At 43.9% G+C, this 16,765-nt stretch overlaps 1 protein-coding gene across 1 annotated transcript; it reads right to left on the bottom strand.

The window, feature by feature from the left end:
* Positions 1-6,593: 6,593 nt before the first annotated feature.
* Positions 6,594-8,931, bottom strand: LOC118964838 (trichohyalin-like). The gene is made up of 2 exons (XM_036979322.1): positions 7,833-8,931; positions 6,594-7,248 (listed from the first exon to the last, which is right to left on the bottom strand). The coding sequence occupies exons 1-2, from the start codon at positions 8,839-8,841 to the stop codon at positions 6,698-6,700; spliced, it is 1,560 nt and encodes a 519-aa protein (XP_036835217.1). The 5' UTR covers positions 8,842-8,931; the 3' UTR covers positions 6,594-6,697.
* Positions 8,932-16,765: the final 7,834 nt, after the last annotated feature.

Raw genomic sequence — 16,765 nt, 5'->3', positions numbered from 1 at the left:
GGAGGGTACGTGTGGTGAAGTTAGGTATGGTAGGTGTGGGGATGGTAGGGATGGTAGGTGTGGTGATGGTAGGTTTGGTAGGTGTGGTGATGGTAGTTGTGGTAGGTTGGTGTAGTAGTTGTGGTAGGTAGGTATGGTAGTTTTGGTAGGTAGGTGGGGTAGTTGTGGTACATTGGGTGGTAGTTGTGGTAGGTAGGTGTGGTAGTTGGGGTAGGTAGGTGTGGTAGTTGTAGTAGGTAGGTGTGGTAGTTGTGGTTGGTAGGTGTGGTAGTTGTAGTAGGTAGGTTTGGTAGATGTGGTACATAGGCATGGTAGTTGTGGTAGGTAGGTTTGGTAGATGTGGTACGTAGGCGTGGAAGTTGTGGTAGGTAGATGTGGTAGTTGTGGTAGTTGTGCTAGGTAAGTGTGGTAGTTGTGCTAGGTAAGTGTGGTAGTTGTGGTAGGTAGTTGTGGTAGGTATATGTGGTAGTTGTGTTAGGTGGGTTTGTTGATGGTAGGTTTTTTAGTTGTGGTGATGGTCGATGTGGTAGGTTGGTGTAGTAGTTGTGGTAGGTAGGTGTGGTAGTAGTGGTAGGTAGGTGTGGTAGGTAGGTGTGGTAGTTGTGGTAGGCAATCACAATCACACTGCACACTGCCCTAACCCATCTGGACAAGAGGAATACCTATGTAAGAATGCTGTTTATCGACTACAGCTCAGCATTTAACACCATAGTACATTTAACACAATAGTAGGTAGGTGTGGCAGTTGTGGTAGGTAGGCGTGATAGTTGTGGTATGTAGGTTTGGTAGATGTGGTACGTAGGCGTGGTAGTTGTGGTAGGTAGATGTGGTAGTTGTGATAGATAGGTGTGGTAGTTGTAGTAGGTAGGTGTGGTAGTTGTGGTTGGTAGGTGTGGTAGTTGTAGTAGGTAGGCGTGGTAGGTAGATGTGGTAGTTGTGGTAGGTAGGTGTGTAGGTAGGAGTGGTAGTTATAGTAGTTGTGGTAGGTAGATGTGGTAGTTGTGATAGGTAGGTGTGGTAGTTGTGGTAGGTAGTTGTGGTAGGTAGGTTTGGTAGATGAGGTATGTAGGCGTGGTAGTTGTGGTGATTAGGCTTGGGCGGTATCCAGATTTTCATATTGTCATACCATCCTTCTCTCATACCGGGATTTACAGTATTACCGGCATAGCCGGTATATATATCTATATATATCCCAATACCCCAGGGCAGTGATTGGGGACACTGCCCTGTGTAGGGTGTTGTCTTTTGGCTGGGATGTTAAACGGGTGTCCTGACTCTCTGAGGTCATTAAAGATCCCATGACACTGATCGTAAGAGTAAAGGTGTTAACCCCGGTGTCCTGGCTAAATTCCCAATCTGGCCCTCAAACCATTTCAGTCACTTAATAATCCCCAGTTTACAATTAGCTCATTCATCCCCTCCTCTCCCCTGTAACTATTCCCCAGGTCATTACTGCAAATGAGAACGTATTCTCAGTCAATTTACCTGGTAAAATAACGGATATGTTATTGACGTTTTAAGAAAGTATTTTTAACATAAAGTCAATTTAAGTTGGTAGAATATCACCAAAGTCAAAAAATACAAAAGTTATTGCTTGTAACGGTTTTCTTCGTGAGAAGGAGAGTCGGACCAAAATGCAGCGTGTCGATTGCGATTCATGTTTAATGAAAAAACGTAAAACACGAATCAGTACAAAAACAATAAACGTAACGAAAACCTAAACAGCCTATCTGGTGAAAACACATAGACAGGAACAATCACCCACAAACACACAGTGAAACCCAGGCTACCTAAATATGGTTCCCAATCAGAGACAATGACTAACACCTGCCTCTGATTGAGAACCATAGCAGGCCAGACATAGAAATAGACAAACAAGACATCCAACATAGAATGCCCACCCAGATCACACCCTGACCAATCAAAACATAGAAAATACAAAGTAAACTATGGTCAGGGCGTGACAGTACCCCCCCCCCAAGGTGCGGACTCCGGCCGCAAAACCTGAACCTATAGGGGAGGGTCTGGGTGGGCATCTGTCCGCGGTGGCGGCTCTGGCGCTGGACGTGGACCCCACTCCATGACAGTTTTAATCCCCCTCCTAAACGTCCCTAAATAGGTTACCCACCACAATGATAACATGGGACAGAGGGACAGCTCGGGACAGAGGTAACTCGGGACAGATGGGTAGCTCAGCCCTGAGAGGAAGCTCAGCACTGAGAAGAAGCTCAGCACTGAGAAGAAGCTCAGCACTGAGAAGAAGCTCAGGCAGGTGGTTAGATCCGGCAGATCCTGGCTGGCTGGCGGATCTGGAAGATCCTGGCTGACTGGCGGATCTGGGAGAATCTGGACGACTGGCAAATCTGGGAGAATCTGGACGACTGGCAAATCTGGGAGAATCTGGACGACTGGCAAATCTGGGAGAATCTGGACGACTGGCAGATCTGGAAGAGTCTGGACGACTGGCAGATCTGGAAGAGTCTGGACGACTGGCAGATCTGGAAGAGTCTGGACGACTGGCAGATCTGGAAGAGTCTGGACGACGGGCAGATCTGGAAGAGTCTGGACGACGGGCAGATCTGGAAGAGTCTGGTCGACTGGCAGATCTGGAAGAGTCTGGTCGACTGGCAGATCTGGAAGAGTCTGGACGACTGGCAGATCTGGAAGAGTCTGGACGACTGGCAGATCTGGAAGAGTCTGGATGACTGGCAGATCTGGAAGAGACTGGTCGACACAGACTGGCTGCTCTGGCTGCTCCATGCTGACTGACAGCTCTGGCTGCTCCATGCTGGCAGACTGCTCTGGCTGCTCCATGATGACTGGTAGCTCTGGCTGCTCCATGCTGACTGGCTGCTCCATACTGACTGGCAGCTCTGGCTGCTCCATGCTGACTGGCTGCTCCATGCTGACTGGCAGCTCTGGCCGCTCCATGCTGACTGGTTGCTCTGGCTGCTCCATGCTGACTGGCTGCTCCATGCTGACTGGCTGCTCCATGCTGACTGGCGGCCCTGGCTGCTCCATGCTGACTGGCGGCCCTGGCTGCTCCATGCTGACTGGCGGCCCTGGCTGCTCCATGCTGACTGGCGGCCCTGGCTGCTCCATGCTAACTGGCAGCTCTGGCGGCTCCTTGCAGACTGGCAGCTCTGGCGGCTCCTTGCAGACTGGCAGCTTTGGCGGCATCCTGCAGACTGGCAGCTCTGGCGGCTCCTTGCAGACTGGCAGCTCCATGCAGACTGGCAGCTCCTTGCAGACTGGCAGCTCCTTGCAGACTGGCAGCTCCTTGCAGACTGGCAGCTCTATGCTAACTGGCAGCTCTATGCTAACTGGCAGCTCTATGCTAACTGGCAGCTCTATGCTAACTGGCAGCTCTATGCTAACTGGCAGTTCTGAACAGGCGGGAGACTCCGGCAGCGCTGTAGAGAAGGCAGGCTCTAACAGCGCTAAACAGGCGGGAGACTCCGACAGCGCTGGAGAGGTAGAGGGCTCCGACAGCGCTGGACAGGCGAGGCGCACTGTAGGCCTGATGCGTGGTGCTGGCACTGGTGGTACTGGGCCGAGGACACGCACAGGAAGCCTGGTGCGGGGAGCTGCTACCGGAGGGCTGGGGTGTGGAGGTGGTACTGGAAAAACCGGACCGTGCAGGCGCACTGGAGCTCTTGAGCACCGAGCCTGCCCAACCTTCCCTGGTTGAATGCTCACGGTCGCCCTGCCAGTGCGGCGAGGTGGAATAGCCCGCACTGGACTATGCAGGCGAACCGGAGACACCAAGCGCAAGGCTGGTGCCATGTAAACCGGCCCAAGGAGACGCACTGGGGACCAGCTGCGTAGAGCCGGCTTCATGGCATTAGGCTCGACGCTCAATCTAGCCCGGCAGACACGCGGAGCTGGAATATACCGCACCGGGCTATGCACCCGCACTGGAGACACCGTGCGCACCACTGCATAACACGGTGCCTGTCCGGTCTCTCTAGCCCCCCGGTAAGCACAGGGAGTCTGCCCAGGTCTCCTACCTGGCATAGCCATACTCCCTGTTAGCCCCCCCCCAAGAAATTTTTGGGGCTGCCTCTCAAGCTTCCATCCGCGTCGCCGAGCTGCCTTCTCATACCAGCGCCTCTCTGCTTTCACCGCCTCCATTCTACGGTAACCTTCCTCGCACTGCTCCAGCGAATCCCAGGCGGGCTCCGGCACTCTCCCTGGGTCGGCCGCCCACCTGTCGATCTCCTCCCAAGTAGTATACTCCATACTGTACTCCTCTTTGGGCTGTTCCTGTTGTTTCTTCTCCCGCTGCACCTTAGTGCGGCTACACTCCCCTGGTTTAGCCCAGGGTCCTCTCCCGTCGAGGATTTCCTCCCATGTCCAGAAGTCCTTATTGCGCGTCTCCTCGCGCTGCTCCTGCCTGTTGACACGCTGCTTGGTCCGTTGGTGGTGGGTGATTCTGTAACGGTTTTCTTCGTGAGAAGGAGAGTCGGACCAAAATGCAGCGTGTCGATTGCGATTCATGTTTAATGAAAAAACGTAAAACACGAATCAGTACAAAAACAATAAACGTAACGAAAACCTAAACAGCCTATCTGGTGAAAACACATAGACAGGAACAATCACCCACAAACACACAGTGAAACCCAGGCTACCTAAATATGGTTCCCAATCAGAGACAATGACTAACACCTGCCTCTGATTGAGAACCATATCAGGCCAGACATAGAAATAGACAAACAAGACATCCAACATAGAATGCCCACCCAGATCACACCCTGACCAATCAAAACATAGAAAATACAAAGTAAACTATGGTCAGGGCGTGACATTGCTATTGATTGGAGGCATGAGGTCCCTGAACCAATAACAGTTGGTTGTATTCATGAAAGTTATATGGAGGGGAAGATATTGATGTTTTTATTGTAAAGTGATTTATTTTACATTTTGTAGATTTTAAGAAGTAAAAATAATGTAACTAATTGCATTCGAGAAAAGAGGTCTCTTTACAGTGTCAAATTTGTTTGAGATCTCTATGTCATGTCGTTGAGAAGGTATTGATATTTTTCATTTAGAGGCAATTGTATGCGATGCAGTTTTAAGACGGTCCCTTAACCCTCTGAACAGAGGATGGCACATTTTTAGCTACATTTCACCTCCAAAAAGTGATTATGACACCGAATGGTAAAAACAAGGGGTTTAACTTATTCACTATCATCAGCCAATTTAGAATATTACATTTATATATAATTTTTTTTTTATTTGAGGTATTATTGAAGAGCAAAGTCTGAATCTTTAACATAAAGCTAACTTCACCTCTGTAAAACAATGTATGATTGAATCAACCAATTTTGATTTACCAATAAAAACGGTGAACTAATCTTTTAATAATAACACCACAACCCTGTTACCTATAGATAGACAGTCTAGACATGTTTAAACTATTTACATGTGTTTGGTAAGCTTGCATTCCATTCCCCCTGTCACATGGGGATCTATGGTTGATTCTAGATGAAATAGTCAACTCTGTTACAGTCAACCCTGTCACTTTATTTGGCACTTAATAGGCACTTACTATAGTATGTATTTGTTACTTTGAGATGGGAAAATATGTTTTATATTAAGTTGAACATGTGCTCTTTATGACAGAATGTTAGAATTAGGTGAAATATAAAGTTACACCCCCCAAAAGGTACTCAATTGGTGGAATGACCCGAGTACTGAACTGGAGGTGGGAGAGCTAACGATGCTTCTACTGTTGCTCTCTCCTCAGACTCTTAGAGAAGCTATTTCAATCTGATATTTCTCCTATGGTCTAAAATAGATGTGTATAGAGGACTCCTCTGTAATATAACATGTCACACATTGTATCAAACTGATGGAATGTTAGGTGTCTCATTGAAAGTCTAACATCTACCATGACTACTGGATGTTTCAATTCTAATAAATAACAAAACAATCCACACCGTAACAACAATATTGCTTTTTTAATAAATGCTTTTATTAAAGAATAAAACTTTGCAAACAAAAATGACATCATCAAACATCACTGGCCTGACTTGAGCAGCTCTGCCCGGGGATGGAGCCAGCAACTTAGCTGCTACCGGTCCGGTCCAGGCTACCTGCAGACCTCCTCCCAGACCTCCTTTTCAGCACCTCCCCTTAACAGGAGAGGTGGTGGAAATGATCAGAGTTGCATTCAACTTGAATAAAGATGAGAAACTCTGGTCTGTGGAGCCACTGGTCTGAGGGGAGGACTTCTGTTGAAACCATTTCCATTTTTGGGATATTTTCTAGGACTGTAGAGGTGGTAAGCAGAGATGAATTTAACTAGGATACAGATGAGAGTCTCTGTTCTTGGGAGGAGGGTCACTGACCTTCGATGGTTTGTTGCCTGATAAAGAGGATACTTGCTGGCTTGAGGAGACTATAATGTTTTGAGGAAGAAATGTGGCTCGATGACTTAAAGAGGAGGAGGAATTATTGGGCGACACTTTTAATTACCAACGTAACCTCAGTGGAACTGTGGCTTCATCGAGTTCCAGCTCTAGGCAGACAGCACGTCAGGAAGACTGTAAGACATCACAGAGACAGGTAAGTATCTATATATTTACATGTGTGATGCATGTACACTAAACCCTCACATTTGGATAATGTCACTTTTTAAAGTGATGACATGTATATTAACAGTGTAAAACATGAATAGATGTTTAAACATTCTTTACCTCATCCTAATTTTCTTCCAGATGCTTGGCTTTTTCTTTGTCTTGGAGATTGGCTCTGATGTTTCAGCCTCTTCTGGAGCTTCTAGCTGCTGGCTGTCTGGCCCCCCCTGATGGTTCTCTGGCCCCTCCTGCTGGTTCTCTGAACTCCCCTCCTGGTTCTCTGCCCATGCCTGTTGCCTCCTTGGCCTTTCCTGGTGGCCATCAGCAGATCCAGTGGGCTCTTGGCTTACTTGTTGGCCTGTGGCCCAGCAGGGCAACTCCTGACCGTGGTTGTAATCGTGGCTGTGTTGGGTGGTTAGACACCGGGTGTTGATTTGAGCATCAGCCTCCAGATTCATCTGCTCCAGGTAGTTTTCCTTCATCCTCTCCCTCTCCTCCTTCAGTTGTTGATGAGTCTGTTTTTTAAGCAGGGACCGCTCTCTCCACTGCTTATTGAAATCCTCCATCTTCTTCCTTCTCTCCTCAGCCTTCAGCAGCTCCTTCCTCTTCTCCCTCTCTCTCTCTGCCCGGGTCATGGTGGATGTTAGCCTTGTGTGTCCAGGGATGGCTGGGAGGGGAGAAGAAGTAGAGTTTACATTCAACTTAGTGGATCTGATATCAACTTAAATGTAATGGACACAGGGAATGAAGAATAGAAAACACAATTGGATCTCAATGATTCTTTACTCTTTTCAGTTGAGCAAGGCATGGAATTTGTCAATAAAGTGCAATAATTCCCATCCCGAATTGACCTGGCCCTAAGTTGAACATGAGTCCAGAATGGCACCTATTCTTTGTATAGTGCCAGGGCATATGTGATCGCTTAGCGCCCCATGGCCACTAGTAGCCCCCGGATCCCCCCAAAACACGTTTTTGTGTGTGTGTTTTTAGGAACTCTTTCTGGGTCTCTACTTAGTCTTGAGAGTTAGACTAGTAGATGACACAAGGTACCATTTAAAAACGTGGTTGTTATCAGCAGTATTTTTCTTGTTATGTCAGTCAGTCACTCAATGAGCCATGTCAGCTAACATATTCTTTGGACAGTAGTTTTATATTGAAACAATGATGCGACATGATGACTGGTGTGGAACAAATGTGTGTAGAGGAGACTAAAGAGGATAATGTCATAAGTAGAGGGAAAACAGGTCTTACCTATGTGGACGATCTTATGGCCCTCCTCAGCCTCTCTCTGATACGTTCTCTCTATCTTTCTGAGGTTCCTCTTCTCCCATTTTTTATTCACCCAGCCCACGGTTCTCCTTCGGATACTTTTATCGGGTGGGAGAATGTCCTCCTTGTCATCTTCCTTCTCCTCCTCCTCTAAGTCACCCCTCTTGTACTCAAGGATCTCCCTTCTTTCCTCTTCCACCATCTCCTCTCTTTTTTTTGCCTGTATTATTTCTTCTCTCTCTCTGATTAAAGATAAAAGGCATTTAATGGCTTTCTTTCTCTCCTCCTCTCTCTCTTCCTCTCTCTGCCTCTCCTCCTCTCTTAGTCTCAACATTTCTTTCTGTCTAGCAATTTCAATCTCTCGTTTTTTATCCTGCTCCTCTTGTTGTCTTGCCCTCTCCTGTTTTCTTTCCATCTCCAGCCGTCTTTCCTCCTTCTCCCTCCTGATTTGTTGTCCTCTTTCTATGTGTTCTCGTTCCCCCTTCAACACTTCTAACCTCCTCTCTTTACGCCTATTGAAGACTTCCCGTGCTTTTGCTTTAACATTAACTACTACATGTTTCTTCATGCTTACTTCCTTTCCTCTCTCTTCTCTTTCCCTGTACTCTTCCTCTGCTTCCTTAATCACTTCCTGCTTTTCTTCCATCTCTCTCTCCTGTTCTATCTCCAGTTCATTCTGTCCCTCAATTTCCCCCAAAATATTTTTCTGCCCTTCCTTTCTTCTTCCTGCTTCCTCCCTTTCTCTCATAATCATCTTTTCTTTCTCCATCTCTTTCTGTTGCTGATCTTTTAATTCCATCTCTCTCCGATTGTCATTGTCTTTCTCCCTTTCTTTCTCCTTCTCCTTTTGTTTCTGTCTCTCCTCTTGTTGTTGTCGTCTGTGTATCTCTTCTATCTCTCTCTGTCTCTTGTTCTCCCTCTCTCTTCCCTCCTCCATGTCAATTTGCTTCTGTTTCCATATATTTTCTTCTTCTTGATCTCTCTCAAACATTATCTTTCTCTCCACTTGTTGTTGTCGTCTTTCTTTCTCTCCAATCTCTCTCTGTCTCTCTTTCTCTTCGATCGCTCTCTGTCTCTCTTCTTCTCTTTCTTCCTCTTCCATCTCTATTTGCTTCTGTTGACATCTTTCTTCATCATTCTCTCTTTTGATCTCTCTCTGTCTCTCTTCTTCTCTTTCTTCCTCTTCCATCTCTATTTGCTTCTGTTTAAATAGTTGTTCTTCATTCTCTCTTTCAATCTCTTTCTGTCTCTCTTCTTCTCTTTCTTTCTCTTCCATCTCTATTTTCTTCTGTTTACATCTTTCTTCTTCATTCTCTCTTTCAATCTCTTTCTGTCTCTCTTCTTCTCTTCCGATATGTTTTTGTCTCTTTTCCATGATCTTTCTTTTGATCTCTCTCTGTCTCTCTTTCTCCTTCTCTTGTACTTCCTCTTCCATCTCTTTTTGCTTCTGTTTACACATTTCTTCATCATTCTCTCTTTTGATCTCTCTCTGTCTCTCTTCTTCTCTTTCTTCCACTTCCATCTCTATTTGCTTCTGTTTAAATAGTTGTTCTTCATTCTCTCTTTCAATCTCTTTCTGTCTCACTTCTCTTTCCATGTTTTTCTGTCTCTTCTCCATTCTCTTTCTTTTGATCTCTCTCTGTCTCTCTTTCTCCCTCTCTCGTTCTTCCTCTTCCATCTCTATTTGCTTCTGTTTACATCTTTCTTCTTCGTGCTCTCTTTCAATCTCTTTCTGTCTCTCTTCTTTTCTTTCGATATGTTTTTGTCTCTTTTCCATTATCTTTCTTTTGATCTCTCTCTGTCTCTTCTCCCTCTCTCGTTCTTCCTCTTCCATCTCTATTTGCTTCTGTTTACATCTTTCTTCTTCGTGCTCTCTTTCAATCTCTCTCTGTCTCTCTTCTTCTCTTTCTTTCTCTTCCATCTCTATTTTCTTCTGTTTACATCTTTCTTCTTCGTGCTCTCTTTCAATCTCTTTCTGTCTCTCTTCTTCTCTTTCAATATGTTTTTGTCTCTTTTCCATTCTCTTCCTTTTGATCTCTCTCTGTCTCTCTTTCTCCCTCTCTCTTTCTTCCTCTTCCATCTCTATTTGCTTCTGTTTACATCTTTCTTCTTCAATCTCTCTTTCAATCTCTCTCTGTCTCTCTTCTTCTCTTTCCATAATTTTCTGTCTCTTCTCCATTCTCTTCCTTTTGATCTCTCTCTGTCTCTCTTTCTCCCTTTCTCGTTCTTCCTCTTCCATCTCTATTTGCTTCTGTTTACATCTTTCTTCTTCAATCTCTCTTTCAATCTCTCTCTGTCTCTCTTCTTCTCTTTCCATAATTTTCTGTCTCTTCTCCATTCTCTTCCTTTTGATCTGTCTCTGTCTCTCTTTCTCCCTCTCTCTTTCTTCCTCTTCCATCTCTATGTGCTTCTGTTTGCGTCTCTCCTCTTCTTCTTCTCTCTCCATCTCCTTCTTCTTCTCATCTTCTTCTTGTCTCTGTTTTGGTATTTTCTCCATTCTCTTTCTTTCTACCTCTTTCTGTTTGTTGTGCTCACCATCCATCTTCTCCTCCATGTCCATTTGGTTCTGTTTCCATTTATATTTGTCTGTTTCCATATTTTCTAATTCTATCTGCTGTTCCTTGATTTTCTTGAAGACTTCCTCCAATTCAGACGTCTTTTTGTCATTGATGAGGGCTGTCTCCATCTCCATCTCTCTCTCCACTCTATTTTTCAACTCCTCTTCACTTCGTCTCCAATCATTTTCTCTCTCTCTGTCTCTATCAAATGTTCTCTCTGGTTCAGTCTCGTCTTTCAATCTAATCTCTTCTTTCATTCTCACAACCTCTCTGTCTAACACTAGTACATTTTGGTTAACCTGTTTCACTCTCTCATTCTGTCTTCTAAACGCTTCTTTCGCTCTTTCAAATTTGATTTTGTATTGAATCTCTTTTGTTGTCATATCTTCTTTCAGTCTCTCAACCTCTCTCTCTAACTCTTTTACCTTTTCGTTAACCAGTTTGACTTTCTCATTCTCTGCAATACGCATGTCTCTTTCTCTTTCAAATATGATTTCCTTCTCAATCTCTTTCAATCTCTCAATCTCTCGTTCTAACGCTTTTATCGTTTCTTCTGCCTGTTCCACTTTCTTCTTCATTTCTTGTCTTTCCAATTCTGCTTTTCTCTTCCTTTCCATCTCCCTTTCTCTCTCTTTTTCTCTCTCTCTTTCCCTCTCTCTTCCTGTCTCAATAGGTTTGTTGTTCCAGGCCAGTCTTGGTCGCTGATCCTCCATGACTTTCTGCCATAGCCTCAATCTCTCAATCTCTTGCTTCATTTTAAAAGGTTAAATTAGTGATAATCTATTACCAAGACATACTTTCAAAAGATTTGCAGAGAACGATACACAGAAATATAACCTAGAGCTAGGTAATTGAATCAAACACTGGACAACATCAATAGCAGGGTCATTTTGATCAATTCATCTGGACAATTCATTGTCAATTAATGTATTATCATGGTTTGAAAAAATTATGAGACATTTTATGGAATCAATTATGTCCAAAATGTGTTCAAATACAAACACACAACCTTCTTGCTCATTCAGTTAGGGGTTTGAGAAATTCCTGTTACAATTTGTGTGATGTTACAACAATGTTGCCTCTGATGTTTATGCTTGTAGAAATTACTTCTACAAATGATGCTTCACTAATGCAACTGTTTACAACCTTCACAGATACAGTTATCAACAACAACAACAGTAATGACGTTAATAAGGAAGTGGATATTCAACCGGCAGAAGAAAGGCATAGGGGTTGAGATAAATGAAGGTTAGGTTCAGGACCTAGGGTTGGGTTAAGGTAAAGGTTAGGTATAGTTTCAGTGAGGTTAAGGTAAGGGTTAAGGAAAGGAATAAAAGTTAACATTGGGTTAGCGTACCGCTGTCTGCCACTATTCATTTTCAGCTGGGTAAATATACACTGCCTTTTAATAATAACAATGACATGTCTTACGTGGGCCAGTTGTAGGTCCACCATCAGTAGATCCAGCAGTTGTTTGAGTCTGTGGATCTCCTGCAGTTTTCTCTGGTGCTCCATTGCTTCTGTGGCTCTCTCTGCTTCCCTCTGTCTCGCTGCTTCCCTCTCTCTCTCTGCCTCCCTCTGTCTCTCTGCTTCTCTCTGTCTCTCTGCTTCTCTCTGTCTCTCTGCTTCTCTCTGTCTCTCTGTTTCTCTCTGTCTTTCTGCATCTCTCTGGCTCTCTGCCTCCCTCTGACTCTCTGCCTCCCTCTGGCTCTCTGCCTCCCTCTGGCTCTCTGCCTCCCTCAGTCTCAGGATCTCAGCCTTCCACTCTTCCATGATACCCCTTTCTACTCTTCTTCTCCTCCTTTCATCTTTTAAAAGGGCTCGGAGATGGTCTGTCTCAAACTGTAATTGTTCAATGATCTTGTCCTTCTCCGTTCCACCATTCCTCTTCTTCTTTTCCTCCTCCCAGAGGCACACTTGGAGTCTGTCCATCTCCTTCTTCTGATTTCGGATTGTTCGATTCTTCCCCCTCAACTCAAGCATGTGGGCTTCCTTCTCTGTATAGGTCTTCTTCTCTTCTCTCGGGAAGTGAACCTCCATCTCTGCCTGCTTGTAGCTGGGAGCAAAGGAATGTCAACACATTATTTAGGAAGTGAACTCAGACAATTTACTACAATATTAAAATAATAATTCAACTTCTGCTCAATTTAACTGTCTTTAATAACACAAATCACACAACTGTGACTTACAGTACGTGAATGTGATGAGTTGACTGTCCATGATGGCCAGAGGTGGGTAATGTGTCACTCTGGTCCAGGGCGTTACGTACAGCTTGCAGACACTGAGCCTTCCTTCAGCAAGCCGCACATAATGCCCTGGACCAGAGCTAGGTTATGTGATGAATGACTTACAGACTGTTCCACATGATAGGAGGGGGTAAGAAGACAGTCCCAGTAGGAGACGGAGATCGTCCAGAAGAAGAAGAGGTGTCCATCTCCTCAGAGACTGCAGGAAAGGTCTACAAGTTTTATTTCTGGAAAATAAAGAGATGCCTTCATTTAGCAACAATCTGTGTTTCTATGTTTCTGTCACTAGATGATGCCATTGTACACAACATTTACTCACCAGGTCAGTGAATTCAGAAACAGTCTTCAGAGTTGAGTCCTCAAGCTCTAGCCTACAACCCATCATGCATCAGCACAACTAATATAATAATACCTCATCACAACTTCATAATCACAGTACACCTGGATTGTGTTCACAAAGTGTTTCAGGGTAGGAGTGCTGATCTAGGATCAGGTCGACCTCCTGTCCATCAAAACGTATTCAGTTTAATTTAAAAGACCTAACTGATTATTGATCAGCACTCCTTCTATGAGACTTTGTGAATATGAGCCTATGTGAAAGAACCTTTCTGGCATATGCTGGCTAGACAGTACACAGACAATTCAGATAGTCCGACAGACAGACAGAAGAGTAGATACAGATGGAGTGATTGATAGCAACAGAAATAACGAAGCGGATGGTTAATGTATTGTAAACTTTTGTAAATATTTGACTCACCTCAAATCACACGTGTCAAACCTCAGTTTTAGTGTTGAACCGAATAATATCCTCGGCATTAACTTTCTCTGGTCTGGAGCTGTATTGTTGCGTCATTTGGAACGCTTGAGCGTCATAATCCGTTCACCGCGCCTGCTTGATTGACAGCTAGGGGTTCTCCTGCGCATCAGTGTCCAAAAGTCGATAATGTTTAGCTACTCATAATTGATAAAGTCATTTATAACTATTTTCACTTGACTTTTATTTCGTGTATTTTTGCCTAAGGTTATTTGGAATTATATGTTGTGTGATTTGTCTTTGTATGGGCCTAAAGTTCAATGAAATACAAACAGCAACCATAGCCTACAAACATTTCCCACACAAATACAAATGTGGGTGTTTAGTGAGAACACAAAATAATAACATTACAGCCATAACTGTACAAACAAACATACAATCACAACTCTCTCCCCACTATTTATTATTTCTGCAGTGAGGATTCACCCCCTTTAGATAATGGTGTTGTAATTTATCTACAGAAAAACGTTGTTCTGATCTCAACAAGCAGTAGTAGCAGTTTGCAAATCATAGAGCCAGATGAATGGCTCTTTCACCGATGCAATTCGGTTCCCGAGGTTCAACAAAAAGATCCGTTCAAAAAGAGCCGTTCGTTCGTGAACGACACATCACCACACTGTAGTTCTCCACCATTTCGTAACGTGAGCTGGAGGAGCGTTCGTCCAACTTCTCATCCAAGTAAATGGCAGCGGCGCATCATCCATCCGATGAACTCCCAAGGGACTGGGAGGATAGTTCACGATGCAACAAGCGTTTGGGGAGGACATTCATTGTAACGCAATGACTGTTTTTAAATTCTTGAGGGACTCTTGTTCCAGGGGAAATCTCAGCAGCGATGTCTCTGCTGTGCGTCAGAGGTGGGATCTTTTCCTTCTTCACTCTGCTTATTATTCTATACATATCGGTCACAATAATGACATTGCACTCAGGAAAGTTGTCTGTAGGCTATTGGGGAGATGCGCATAGCCCGTTGAGTTGTCACGTTCCAGTCCAAACATGACCTGGGATGTGAGAAGGGAGCTATTCTATAACACATGTAGATGACATGTTGTCTTTATATGTAGATTATATTTTGGTTTTATATTTCATATTTGATTGAAGATTAGGCCTATGACTTTTGATTCCACTTTGGGTACCTTGCACCATATTGTCCTCTCTTGCTATATCTTAAACTTTATGCCCTTGTGCAGATCTTCTCTCTAAACAATATTCATTATAGTTTGAATGAGTTGAGTAAACTACACTGTTGTTAGCTTCTCAGTCTGTACTGTACTGTCCCTGGAAGACTCTCCACATAGTTCACCTAGATCCAGTCCACTTTGTACCACTGGTCAACTAATCATCCAAACCTCTGATTAGTGAATCAGGTGTGCTGGTGGTGGAATACATGATATGAACTGGTTAGGGGACAGGTTTGAGAAGGGAAAGACTAAATGGACTTTTCTGACCAGCATCCCATTGACAGCCCATCTGGCCAAAACTTAAAAAGGACTCTAACCTTAACCCTAACATTAACCAAACCCTTAAGCCTTAAAGGTAGTCTCATCAGTCATCAGACTGTAGTTTCTCCCTGTATGTCCAGTAAACCTCCTCTCATCATGGGTGTGATTCAGACTGTAGTTTCTCCCTGTGTGTCCAGTAAACCTCCTCTCATCATGGGTGTGATTCAGACTGTAGTTTCTCCCTGTGTGTCCAGTAAACCTCCTCTCATCATGGGTGTGATTCAGACTGTAGTTTCTCCCTGTGTGTCCAGTAAACCTCCTCTCATGATGGGTGGGATTCAGGCTGAAGCTGGAGAGGCCAGTAGCAACCACCCTGACCACTTTATTACTAGTTGGGGCTGGATAGTATCTCTAGAGTTACAGTAAGGCATTTCCATGTAAAATGAATGTCTATTAGGTATTGGTTGTGAAATTGTTAGATATTACTTGTTAGATATTGCTGTACTTTCAGAACTAGAAGCACAAGCATTTCGCTACAGTCGCAATAACATTTGCTAACCATGTGTTGTGAAGAGTAAAATTTGATTTGATTTGAGCACCAACGCATCGTTCATAGGAGCATGTGTAATTGGGTGTCAAATGAAATCTAAGAGTGTATATTTTTGGTAAATGTAATTCTAGATACATTTTTCAACCAGTGAAGGCTTTGATTTCTGGGTCAACAGATGGAAAAGGGATCTTAGAAAACATCACCAGAAAAAGTCTAAAAAGGTCCAATATCCAATATCAGAACTACATAAAAACAGAATCATGTTGACATAAAGACCCCTGACTACTAATATCAACACTTACATTTGGTTTTGGAGAAATCATTAACCTTCTTTAAGTTTCAGAAATATTACCTTGTGCCTTGTAATTCCGTTACCAAAAACCCACATAACTTCAAGATATTTTCACATTTGTCATTGTGAGGAGGGGGATAATGAAAGTTCACAGAAGTAATGGTGGGGCTAACAATTAGTTCTAGTGATTTTTCTGATGTATATTTTTTGCGTGAATTATTAAGTGATTAAAACTCGTAATTCCGTTACCAAAATGCTAGTGGAATTACCAAGAAATCTGTAACCGAATTACTGCAACTGAATTGGCTGAAATGGGAAATCATAATAGTCACAAACCACAATTGGGTCACCTGGTACTGTCCTCCTTTCCACTGGCATATTGTTCAGCTCATAACAGTTTTCTTTCTCTTCTCTGGTGGTCAAATGAACAGTGTTAAAACATTCTGTCTGGACAATCTCTCTCTGCATGCTGAGAGTGTTTGGTGCATGCTGGGAATTGTATGAGTGAGTGTTGTGTAGAGTTACATATCCTGCTTTTTCTTTTACATGTATTTTTCTTGGTGGTGTCTTTTTTCTCTTCCTATGCATCATTGAGGTTATCAGTATTTTTATTTAGTTGTTGTGGTAGAATTAAGTACATTGTTTTTCGTGTTGAAATTGGCTTTGGCGGGGGTGGCGACCCACATGGGGATGCCGTCCCTGTCACTTCAGCACGGCTTTAGGTGTGTTACTGACGCTACTGTCACTGTGGAGGAGTTTCTGGTCGCCGTAGGAGAGAAGGTGGGATATGAGAATGTTGCTTATGCGTCACGGATGAATAAAGGGGTGGTGGTTTTGCTTAAAGAAGAGAGTCTTGTAGATCGTATGGTTGAGCATGGCGTACTTCTTAAAGAAGAGAGTCTTGTAGATCGTATGGTTGAGCATGGTGTACTTCTTAAAGAAGAGAGTCTTGTAGATCGTATGGTTGAGCATGGTGTACTTCTTAAAGAAGAGAGTCTTGTAGATCGTATGGT

The sequence above is a fragment of the Oncorhynchus mykiss genome, chromosome 6 (genome assembly GCF_013265735.2).
Source record: "Oncorhynchus mykiss isolate Arlee chromosome 6, USDA_OmykA_1.1, whole genome shotgun sequence".
Lineage (NCBI taxonomy): Eukaryota > Metazoa > Chordata > Actinopteri > Salmoniformes > Salmonidae > Oncorhynchus > Oncorhynchus mykiss.
This window is presented reverse-complemented; position numbering and strand designations above follow the sequence as displayed.